The sequence below is a fragment of the Oncorhynchus gorbuscha genome, linkage group LG05 (genome assembly GCF_021184085.1).
Source record: "Oncorhynchus gorbuscha isolate QuinsamMale2020 ecotype Even-year linkage group LG05, OgorEven_v1.0, whole genome shotgun sequence".
In the NCBI taxonomy this organism is placed as follows: domain Eukaryota; kingdom Metazoa; phylum Chordata; class Actinopteri; order Salmoniformes; family Salmonidae; genus Oncorhynchus; species Oncorhynchus gorbuscha.
This window is the reverse complement of record NC_060177.1, coordinates 66,635,671-66,647,776: the sequence shown is the minus strand read 5'-3', so window position 1 is coordinate 66,647,776 and position 12,106 is coordinate 66,635,671. Positions and strand designations below refer to the sequence as shown.

The following is a 12,106-nucleotide window of genomic DNA, read 5'->3' as shown; positions in this document are numbered from 1 at the left end:
ACGTGAACCACAACTATGAATTTGCTTCCTTCTCGCGCTCAGACCAAATGGAATGCGCCCCCTGTTGGCCAAATGCTCGTACATTGGCCAAATGCTCCACAAACGGAAATGTGTTACCTCTGGTTCGTTCAGCCATTCCCATGGGTAAAGAATAGGGTTTGGGGGAAAAACTCCGGGAAATGAAGTCAGGTTTAGGAGATCCTATGCGTTAGTTAACATGAGTTTTATGCATTATGAGGCTTTTATGTTCTTTATGCGCTTTATTTATTTCATAAATGCTTAAAAATTCACAAAAAGTGACATTAGCTGATGAAGATTATCTCATAAGAGAACATCTCCTAAACCTGTGTTTACCACATACCTTATTTTTGGCATTAATCCAAAAACCCTCCAAAAACACCATTCGTTTCCCAATAGGTTTTGTACAAAGACCCATGGCGGAGTTACTGCATACAAAAAGATGCCATTACTATTTCTCTCTATATGATGCATTCTTATGAAAATATCAAATGATGTCAAGGAAAAATGTAGGTTGTGCATACGACAGTGAAATAAGGCTTAACATTAAATTCAAATAATGTCAAATTTATTCAATTGGTATAGAGTACCACAGTATGATTCAAAATACCCATAAACCTAGAGGACACACAAGGAAATGATTCCAATAATTTTTCCAGCATTAATTTTAGAAACACTTCAAATAAGGGCTGTGTTTTGTGTAGGTTTACCCTGGTGTGATGTTTAGATAACCGTGTAAACCTCTCTAGGACAAGGTGTCTTTTAGCAATATATTCACCTTTATTTACCCCGCCCAAAATGAAATGCTAATTAGCTTCTAATGTAGCTATCATAAAGAACTACAAATGCCATGATGATCTGAATGGAGGCAAAAGTAAGAATCTCTGGATTAACTATCAAATGTTAGCTAAAGTGTTAATTAATAAATAGGCTACAGTTCTTTAAATGGACAATTATGTGAACTGTCTTCAGCTAGTTTTAAGTTGACACAATACCCGTTGGCAAAGGTATCAGCGAGAGATGACATGCAGGAGCTTTCAGGGATTTGTAGTTTTGCACGATGTCTAGTTTGACGCTAATTCGCATTTTCGAATCTGAGAGTAAATAGAGCTGAATATACTAATAAAAGTCACCTTGTCACCTGATAAAAGACACCTTGTCCGAGAGAGATTTACATGGTTATTAAAACACACCACGGTTAGTCTACACAAAACACAGCCCTTATTTGAAGTATTTCTAAAATCCCCAATGGGAAAAATGAACGGTGGAAAAACTATTGGTTTGATTGGTATTATGACACCTCCACAGTGGTGCTCTACAGGAAGCACCATGAAAACCCAGCCTACAGTTGATGGTGACCATATATCTCTGACTGCATACAGGGTAAGGAAACAAATATGTAATTTTGGAATATGGGTGAACTATCCTTTTAAAAGCCAAAAGAAACCATAAAGTAAAGTGAACTATTTGGAAATCTGGTCTCTTTTCCTTTGTATCTGTTTAATGTTGTATGCTTTAAAACAAGATGCGGCCTTGCAGTCACATGTTGCATTGTTTATAGCCAGACCTTTATATATACAGTCTATGAGCCAGACCCACAGAAACCTTCTCACTTGTGTGACATAATATGGATGCAACAGATAGTAGAATCAAGCTCCTTCTAAATTAAACTGAGACTCACCTGTTCCGATCTTTTGGTGGTGTCTAAAGGAATAGTACTCCATTATCAACCTTGAAAATTGCATTGGTCTTAGAGCCCAAGCCACGGCCTGTTCACTCGACTACCATTTAGAAGGCGGAGACAGTACAGGTGCATGAAAAACAGCTTCTATGTCCAGGCCACAAGACTGTTAAATAGTCACTACTTGCCGGCTTCTGCCCAGTACCCTGTCCTGAACCTTAGTCACTGTAACTAGCTGGATATCACCGGTACTCTACCTTAGAGACTTCTGCCCTATCTACATATTCAGCTAACACTGGTCACTTTAATAATGTTTACATACTGTTTTACCCACTTCATATGTGCTGTATATACTGTATTCTAGTCAAGGCTCATCCTATATAACTACTGCTACACACCACACTATATACAATACACAGTGCATTTGGAAAGTATTCAGACCCTTGACTTTTTCCACATTTTCCCACATTTTAGAAATTTTTGCAAATGTATTAAAAATAAAAACTGGAAATATCACATTTAGATAAATATTCTGACCCTTTACTCAGTACTTTGTTGAAGCACCTTTGGCAGCAATTACAGCCTTGAGTCTTCTGAGGTATGACGCTACAAGTTTGGCACACCTGTTTTTGGGGAGTTTCTCCCATTCTTCTCTGCAGTACCTCTGAAGCTTTGTCAGGTTGCACCACTATTTTCAGGTCTCTCCAGAGATGCTCAATCGGGTTCAAGTCTGGGCTCTGGCTGGGACACTCAAAGACATTCAGAGACTTCTGCGTTGTCTTGGCAGTGTGCTTAGGGTTATTGTTCTGTTGGAAACAAAAGTATAAATGCGACATGCAACAATTTCTAATATTTTACTGAGTTACAGTTCATATAAGGAAATCAGTCATTTTAAATTAATTAATTAGGCCCTAATCTATGGATTTCACATGACTGTGCAAGGGTGCAGTCATGGGTGAGCATAGGCCTACCCACTGGGGAGCCAGGACCAGCCAATAAGAATTAGTTTTCCACCACAAAAGGTCTTTATTACAGACAGTAATACTCCTCAGAACCCCGTCAGACGATCCTGAAGGTGAAGAAGCCAGATGTGGAGGTCTTGGTCTGGCGTGGTTACACGTGGTCTGCGGTTGTGAGGCCGGTTGGACGTACTGCCAAATTCTCTAAAATGACATTGGAGGCAGCTTATGGTCGAGAAATTAACATACAATTTTATGGCAACAGGTCTGATGGACATTCCTGCAGTCAGTATGCAAATTGTAAGGTCCTTCAAAACATGAGACATCTGTAGTATTGTGTTGTGTGACAAAACTGCACATCTTAGATTGGCCTTTTATTGTCCCCAGCACAAGGTGCACCTGTGTAATGATCATTCTCTTTAATCAGCTTTTGGATATGCCACACCTATCAGGTCTATAGATTATCTTGGCAAAGGAGAAATGATCACTAACAGGAATGTAAACCAAATTTGTTGTCAAAATTTGAGATAAACACGCTTTTTTGTGTGTATGGACAATTTTGAGGATCTTTTTATTTTATTTACAATTCCAGCTCTGTCCATTTGGTTGTTGATCAATGCTAGACAGACATTTTCAAGTCTTGCCATAGATTTTCAAGCATTTCAAAACTGTATCTAGGCCACTCAGGAACATTCAATGTCATCTTGGGAAGCAACTCCAGTGTATATTTGGCCTGAGTTTCAGGTTATTGTCATGCTGTAAATTGAATTTGTCTCCCAGTGAAAGTTGGAATGCAGCCTGAACCAGGCTTTCCTCTAGGATTTTGCCTGTGTTTAGCTCTATTCCATTTCTTTTCATCCTAAAAAACTCCCTAGTCCTTGCCGATGACAAGCATACCCATAACATGATGCAGCCTCCCAGGTGGCGCAGTGGTTAAGGGCACTGTACTGCAGCGCCAGCTGTGCCATCAGAGACTGGGTTTGCGCCCAGGCTCTGTCGTAACCGGCCATGACCGGGAGGTCCGTGGGGCGACGCACAGTTGGCCTAGCGTTGTCCGGGTTAGGGAGGGCTTGGCCGGTAGGGATGTCCTTGTCTCATCACGCACCAGCGACTCCTGTGGCGGGCCGGGCGCAGTGCGTGCTAACCAGGTGCACTGTGTTTCCTCCAACACATTGGTGCGGCTGGCTTCCGCGTTGGATGCGCGCTGTGTTAAGAAGAACAAAAACAATTGGATACCACGAAATCGGGGAGAAAAAGGGGTAAAATAAAAATAATAATAATAATAATAATGGAGATATATCAGTGATGTATTGTGTTGGATATCATTGGCCTCAAGGTGAAATCCCTGAGCGGTTTCCTTCCTTTCCGACAGCTGAGTTATGAGAGATGCCTGTATCTTTGTAGTGACTGGGTGTATTGATTCACCATCCAAAGTGTAATTATTAACTTCACCAAGCTCAAAGGGATATTCAAGGTTTTATTTTTTTCTATCTACCAATCAATAGGCCCCTTCTTCGTGAGACAATGTAAAACCTCCCTGGGCTTTGTGGTTGAATCTGCTTGAAATTCACTGCTCGACTGAGGGACTTTATAGATAATTGTGTGTTTGGGGTACTTATTCAAAAATCAGGGTTAGTATTTATTCAAAAATCAGGTATTTATTCAAAAATCATGTTAAACACTATTATTGCACACAGAGTGAGTCCATGCAACTTATGTGACTTGTTAAGCACATTTTTACTCCTGAACATATTTAGGCTTGCCATAACAAATGTATTGAATAATTACTGACTCAAGTAATTTAAGCTTTTCTTTTATAAATAATTTGTAAAAATGTTGAATTAAAAAAATCCGCTTTGACATTATGGGGTATAAAATCACAATTAAATTGAAATTCAGGGTGTAAAACAACAACATGTGGTAAACTCAAGGGGAATACTTTCTGAAGGCACTGTATAAACGGCACACATGATAAATCTACTTCCACAGACAAACATTTGATTGTGAAAAGGTAAAGGAATTGTTGTCTGACTCTGCTTTCCCAATTAGATCCTTTTTACCATTTGATTATGCTCTAGAATACATTAAAATGTCATTGTAAGAAGAAATCATGTCAGACAGCCATGATAGCCTTCACTGAGGTGTTGGTCCTCCTTATACTTCAATCCATGTGGTGGCGATAGTGTGCCACTGTTGGTTCATAGCCACCAATCCAGGAGCGAAGAAGAAGTAAACGGTGAACTTGATTTGCTGAGGCTGAAGAGGAAGTGATTGTTTCTTTTGTATTTACACGTGTAAACTATCATATTTTTGCCTATATTTGTCTGCTGCATTATTGAAACAGTGTAAAGAGAGATATCACGTTTAGTGTAAATGCAAACGGAGCCCTCACGTAATTCAGGAGGGAAATGTCGTCAAGATTATTCGTTAAACTGATCTTTCAAGTGACGGGGAAGGTAACATGGGGAATCTCAGGACGACCTCCACTTTTTACTGTGCCACCCGTTGGCTTGGCACATGTTCAGACCGCCGGTAAGAAAGATTACATTGATCTCCCTGTCCTAAATGAAGACGAGCTGGACGAGCAGTTTGTAAGAGGGTCTGGACCTGGTGGTCAGGCGACCAACAAAACCAGCAACTGTGTGGTGCTCAGGCACATCCCAACTGGCATTGTCGTTAAGGTGACTAACATATTACATTAAGCCTTTTTTAGTTCATGATGACCATAAGACAACCAATATTACACATGGACAACACGAAATACATAAACGCTTTGATAGGCTATCTATCCTTCCTGGGCCATAATTCCATATGCATATAATGTATGGGGGTATTTTAGGTTCCCCATAAAGGTGGGCAAGGTGCCCCATTTAGGAGCAGTGGTGTAGTGCTCATTTTTTAGGTGAGGGAGCGCGACAAAATATGTAAATTCAGTCCTAATTTCCTCTATCAAAGTTTGTATGGACAGATGTAGCCTATTGAATAACCTATCATTACAGGGCTCTCTAACTCAGTTCCTGGAGCACTACCGTCTTGTATGTTTTCACTCCAACCCCAGTTGTAACTAACCTGATTCATTTAATGAACCAGCTAATTATTAGTATCAGATGTGCTCAATTAGGGTTTAAATGAACCTACAGGATAGTTATCCTGGAATAGGGTTTGAGAGCCCTCCAATTGCAACGTCTGCCCATGCCCACACATATTGTCTCAAGAAAATGTTCTATTTTTATACCATAAAACAGCAAGTTAGGTATACCTAATTTCAAAATAGACCATCACTGTCAATCATGAATGATAATTATTTGTTTTCCCTGGTCTAACTGCATCTGCATGGCAATCATTTGAATGATCTCAATCAGTTTAATGGGAATAGCCTATGCATTTCAATCTTCTTGAATTACTGTTTGTGAGTGAACAACTTATTTATCTCATGATCATGACATAAAAAGTAGCCTTTTCAAAATATGTTTTGTCGAGATCATGAGATAAACTCTATAAATAGGAGAGGGCGGATTGATGATAGATTGACAGTATGTCTGAGGTGGCAGAACCCACGGTCCATCTGCACATTTGTTTTAATTTATTGCTACACTAAGGTATGGTACATTTCATGCTAACATCATGCTTTCATTTGTGTTTGGAGCTCATCAGTTTATAAGTTAGAATGTTAGAAAGCTAAATGTCCCTAACCTTGAGCTAAGAGCTCTTGGGCAGCTAAGCCCTTGTGCGGCAGTTAAGCCCTGAATGATGACTGACAGGCAGCACTGTCTCCCAGGCTGTATACCACCCCCAGGACCACAGCCAATTGCATGTAAGCAACAACGCAGCTACAGAGCCTTCAGAAAGTATTCATACCCCTTGACTTATTCCATATTTTGTTGTTATAGCCTGAATTCTCACCCATCTACACACAATATCCCATAATGACTCAATGAAAACATGTTTTTAGAAATGTTTGCAAATGTATTGAAAATGAAATGCAGAAATATCTCATTTACCTGAGTAGTCACACCCATGAGTCTGTGCTTAGTTCCATTCCGTTGTATTTTTTTATCCTGAAAAACTCCCCAGTCCTTTAACGATTACAAGCATACCCATAGCATGATGCAGCCACCACTATGTGTGAAAATATAGACAGTGGTACTCAGTAATGTGTTGTATTGGATTTACCCCAAACATAACGCTTTGTATTCTGGATAAAGTATTACTTTAGTGCCTTGTTGCAAACAGGATGCATGTTTTGGAATATTCTAATTATGTACAGGCTTCATTCTTTTCACTCTGTCAGTTAGGTTAGTATTGTGGAGTAAGTACAATATTGTTGATCCATCCTCAGTTTTCTCCTATCACAGCCATTAAACTCTGTGACTAACTGTTTTAATGTCACCATTGGCCTCCTGGTGAAATCCCAAAGCGTTTTCCTTCCTTTCCGGCAACTGAGTTAAAGTTGGAAGGACGCCTGTATCTTTGTAGTGACTGGGTGTATTGATACACCATCCAAAGTATAATTAATAACTTCATGCTTAAAGGGATATTCAATGTCTGCTTCTTTTTTTCTTCATTGGAAAACCTTGCCTGTCTTTTTTTTAAATTCACTGCTCGACTGATGGTAGAGCGATTTAAGTAATCATTTAAATCATGTTAACTGTTATTGCACACAGAGTGAGAGCCATGCAACTTATTATATGACTTGTTAAGCAGATCTTTACTCCTGGACATGAAAAGCTGAAACGTCTTGAGTCTATACGTATTCAACCCCTTTGCAAGCCTGTATTTAGGCTTGAAAGGGGTTGAATACGTATTGACTCAAGACGTTTCAGCTTTTCATGTCTTATTAGTTTGTAAACATTTTAAAAAAGACATCCTGCTTTGACATTATGGGATATTGTGTGTAGGCCAGTGGCAAAAAAAATCTAAACTTGATTTTAAATTCAGGCTGTAACACAACAAATTGAGGGAAAAGTCAAGGGGTGTGCATAGTTTCTGAAAGCACTGTAACTTGGCTAGTCTTGGTTTTTATATATACTGGTTATTAGCTTGCATAACTGATGTGTATAATTGTAAGGGACACTTCTTGTTTTATGGATAATATTTACATTTACAGAGTGGGTGTGCTCCATTCCTGACAAGCAGATCAGATCCAATAGCCGTCTCAGAGGCTGATAAGTCAGGATTCTACCCTGAAGGCTGTTTCATAGGTAAAGGCCATTGCAGGCAGATAAGCATTATGTGCATTATGTATATGATCAATACTGGGTGGGCTCTATTCCTGGCAGGCTGATAAGATTCAATAGCCTATAACACACTGACACTTAATATGCCTGCAAGAAACTTTACCTATGAAACAGCCTACAACGCAGCATCATGATATATGCTATTGAATCAGATCAGCCTGCCAGGAATAGAGCTCACCCCTGGGATCAGATATGCATCTGCCTCTAAAGCACTTTCACAGCTAATATGCCTGCAAGGAGCCTGAACTATGAAACCGCCTACAAAGCAGCATCCTGTTTTATCAGCCTCAAAGGCTGAAATTTAATCTGATCAGCCTGTCAGGAATGGAGCTCACCCACTGTAAATATGATCCAGTTACGCAAGTTAACAACCAGTACAGATAACAAGTTAGCTTGTGTCGTGGAAATATTGATAGTAACTAAACCGAGCAATTCCGTAGAATAACTAAATTCTCTTGCCACACACATTACATTACATTTAAGTCATTTAGCAGAAGCTCTTAGGTCTTATAGGTTTCCACCTTCAGATAACACACATGTTCACTCCCCTCTATGTAGATGATTAACACCCCTGCCTCTCGCCACCATTATCATTCTGTCTCAATTCTTGCTTGTTTACAGATTCTATTGGTTGTGTATCCATAGTAATGATACAAAAATAAGACACACATAATGCAGGTGTCTGTCCAATTATACTCATAGGAATACACAATGGCTCTCCCCAAGCCTGTAATGGCACAGACATACATATAAAATACAACTACATGCCCTAAAGCCAGTCACAGGACCAGGTAATGACTTCCCTCAGGCCTACAACAGCACAGGCATACATTTTCTGCCTACGTTCTGTTTTTACATGTCTAGTGATTAACTCCATGTTGACCCAGCTCTGTTCATTCACCTGAGCTCAGCCTTTATTCTGCTTGCACATATCTAATAATTAAACTTATATTCATTCTGTTTACTACTTATATTAGTGCATAATATATGTACTGGAAAATCACCCATAGTCATGAATTTTCTCCTACACTTGCTAGATAGCTAGCTAACAAGACTACATAGCTAACTAGCTTGCTCACAAGACTAGCAGAGTTAGCTGCGTTGTTCCTTGCATGCGATTGGCTGTGGTCTTGGGGTGTGGCACGCAACCTGGGAGACGGAGCTGCCTGTCAGGCATCGTTCAGGGCTTAAATGCCCCGCATTGTTATCAACGCAGCCACAGGGCTCTTTGATGAAGTGGTTCCTGTGATCTCGCCATAATGAGGGAACAATTCCTTCCTATTTATATGTCCTCTCTGGATTTATGTAAATTAGAGCAGATTATGTTAAAAAATATTTGCCTTTTATTTTATTTCAATCAAAACATATATCCTCCCTAGTGGCTCTGAGTTTTGGTGCATGATTTAGCTTCAGCTAACTATCCTAAAATCTCATTAGAAATTAGTTGTTTTTGGTGTAACAGTAATATTATAGGCCTACTATGCTATGGAATGTATTATAGTCGGTTGTTATTTATGTAAAATACAAATTAAGAGATTGTGATCTTGTGAGACATTGATCTAACTACTAAACGAGCACCATTGTGAGAAGTGATAAAATTCTATTTGTAATAAGAATGTAATAAGTGATGACTAGGACTATTAGGTGTAGGCAAAAGTTATTTTAAACTATTGGAGTGCCCTTCGGGTTCTTAAAGGACAGAGCTAAATTAACTTTAATTTAAATAGCTTGAACACTTGGTTTCAATATACCCTATTACAGAATCAAATAAAACAGAGGAACTATCAATTCATAGAATTTATTTGCATAGATTTAATCATCAAATCAATTGACCAAGAAGTGAACATATCATAGGTAGAATTGAAGGGAATTTGTTTTAACAATCATAAAATCAAGCTTTTGATGTGCTGTATTCATGCATCTCAATAAACTATAACTTAAATGCATTATTACCTCTAATTTGTCCAAAATTCACATTTCCAATTTTCTACCCAGACATACCAAGGTAGAACCGTCCCTGCATCTCAACCAATAGTCAATATAGGCTAAATATCCCAAGCAGGGCTACAGCAACCTCCAGAGGTGGTCAGGCTCTTGGGCTTTGCAGTAGCCACTCTGTTTTGGGTGTCCTCGGCAGAACGGTGTCACCTGAACCAAGTGGTCACATATCGTTCTGGGTTCCACTGCGCAAGAGAGGGTTGGTGGAGATTTATGAACATCAAGGCAGACACAGCTGAATATTTTTTTAAATTTTAAAAATCTTATTGGACAAAGTTGTCAAGCCTCCCAACGGGCTTCCGCAGTGCACACATGTAGCCTACAGTTCATCATTCTCACCACCGCCAGAGAGAAGACGGAAGAAGCCACCATTTACCTGCCTCTATGCTGCTATAGACTACAAATTTATTTGGATTGTCATTCTATTGTTTTTCATGGAATTTGTGGTAATTAAGTAATTTATTTAGAATTGATCAGAATACATTTTCTGTGTATTCTCAAATTGAAAAGATTGAGGTGCTCCCTCACGCTCCATCAGCACTAGACACCTGTTTAGGAGGTACCATAATCTGTACATTTTTATTGCTAACTCCTCTCTCGTAATTCAGTGCCATCAAACCAGATCGGTGGAAACAAACCGCAAAAGAGCTCGGCAGATAATGAGGGAGAAGCTTGAGGTCACCTACAAGGGAGAAGAGAGCGACATTCTGAAGAATAAGAAGGAGTCTATACAGAGGAAACAAGACAAGAGGAAAAAGGCAAATGAGATTTTGGAGAAGAAGAGACTTTTCAAAGAGGCACTGATGACAGACTTCAAACCAGGGGATGACAGGGGGTGAAAAGTATGCATGAACATAACATTTAGTCTGATCAACAAATATGTCCTACCTCGTCATGATCTGGATTGTAAATAAAGAGCACCTATTGAAATACATTATATTGTCATCATGGCGGCAGGGCAGCCTAGTGGTTAGAGCATTCGACTTGTAACCGGAAGGTGGCAAGTTCAAACCCCCGAGCTGAAAAGGTACAAATCTGTCGTTCTGCCCCTGAACAGGCAGTTGACCCACTGTTCCTAGGCCGTCATTGAAAATAAGAATTTGTTCTTAACTGACTTGCCTGGTTAAATAAAGGTAAAATAAAAAATATTGTCATCAGTCTAAAATACAGGAATGATGTCAGTATTTTCTGTAATTGTAATGAAATTACGTTTTATTACACTTTTAATAAATACAAAGATGCAAACAATGGCTTTATTACAATGGTTAATTCATAATGTGGTGTGTTTATCATTGTTTTTGGCACTATCCCTTTTGTTGTCACTCATGCTATATGTTAAAAGATACAAGCTAATCAAATCAAATTTATTTATATAGCCCTTCGTACATCAGCTGATATCTCAAAGTGCTGTACAGAAACCCAGCCTAAAACCCCAAACAGCAAACAATGCAGGTGTAAAAGCACGGTGGCTAGGAAAAACTCCCTAGAAAGGCCAAAACCTAGGAAGAAACCTAGAGAGGAACCGGGCTATGTGGGGTGGCCAGTCCTCTTCTGGCTGTGCCGGGTAGAGATTATAACAGAACATGACCAAGATGTTCAAATGTTCATAAATGACCAGCATGGTCAAATAATAATAAGGCAGAACAGTTGAAACTGGAGCAGCAGCACAGTCAGGTGGACTGGGGACAGCAAGGAGCCATCATGTCAGGTAGTCCTGGGGCACGGTCCTAGGGCTCAGGTCCTCCGAGAGAGAGAAAGAAAGAGAGAATATGTGGGGTGGCCAGTCCTCTTCTGGCTGTGCCGGGTGGAGATTATAACAGAACGTGGCCAAGATGTTCAAATGTTCATAAATGACCAGCATGGTTGAATAATAGTAAGGCAGAACAGTTGAAACTGGAGCAGGAGCATGGCCAGGTGGACTGGGGACAGCAAGGAGTCCTCATGTCAGGTAGTCCTGGGACATGGTCCTAGGGCCCAGGCCAGTTGAAACTGGAGCAGGAGCATGGCCAGGTGGACTGGGGACAGCAAGGAGTCCTCATGTCAGGTAGTCCTGGGACATGGTCCTAGGGCCCAGGCCAGTTGAAACTGGAGCAGCAGCATGGCCAGGTGGACTGGGGACAGCAAGGAGTCATCATGTCAGGTAGTCCTGGGGCATGGTCCTAGGGCTCAGGTCCTCCGAGAGAGAGAAAGAAAGAGAGAAGGAGAGAATTAGA

At 40.1% G+C, this 12,106-nt stretch overlaps 1 protein-coding gene across 1 annotated transcript; it reads left to right on the top strand.

The window, feature by feature from the left end:
* Positions 1 to 4,883: 4,883 nt before the first annotated feature.
* mtrfr (mitochondrial translation release factor in rescue) lies at positions 4,884 to 11,141 on the top strand. The gene is made up of 2 exons (XM_046350792.1): positions 4,884 to 5,339; positions 10,502 to 11,141. Exons 1-2 carry the CDS (start codon positions 5,067 to 5,069, stop codon positions 10,730 to 10,732), a joined length of 504 nt encoding a protein of 167 aa, XP_046206748.1. The 5' UTR covers positions 4,884 to 5,066; the 3' UTR covers positions 10,733 to 11,141.
* The last annotated feature ends 965 nt before the right edge of the window (positions 11,142 to 12,106 follow it).

Coding starts and splice junctions, on each gene's coding strand:
- mtrfr (XM_046350792.1), top strand. CDS start 5,067: ATGTCGTCAAGATTATTCGTTAAACTGATCTTTCAAGTGACGGGGAAG. Junction 5,340..10,501: donor CAACTGGCATTGTCGTTAAG/GTGACTAACATA, acceptor CTCGTAATTCAG/TGCCATCAAACCAGATCGGT.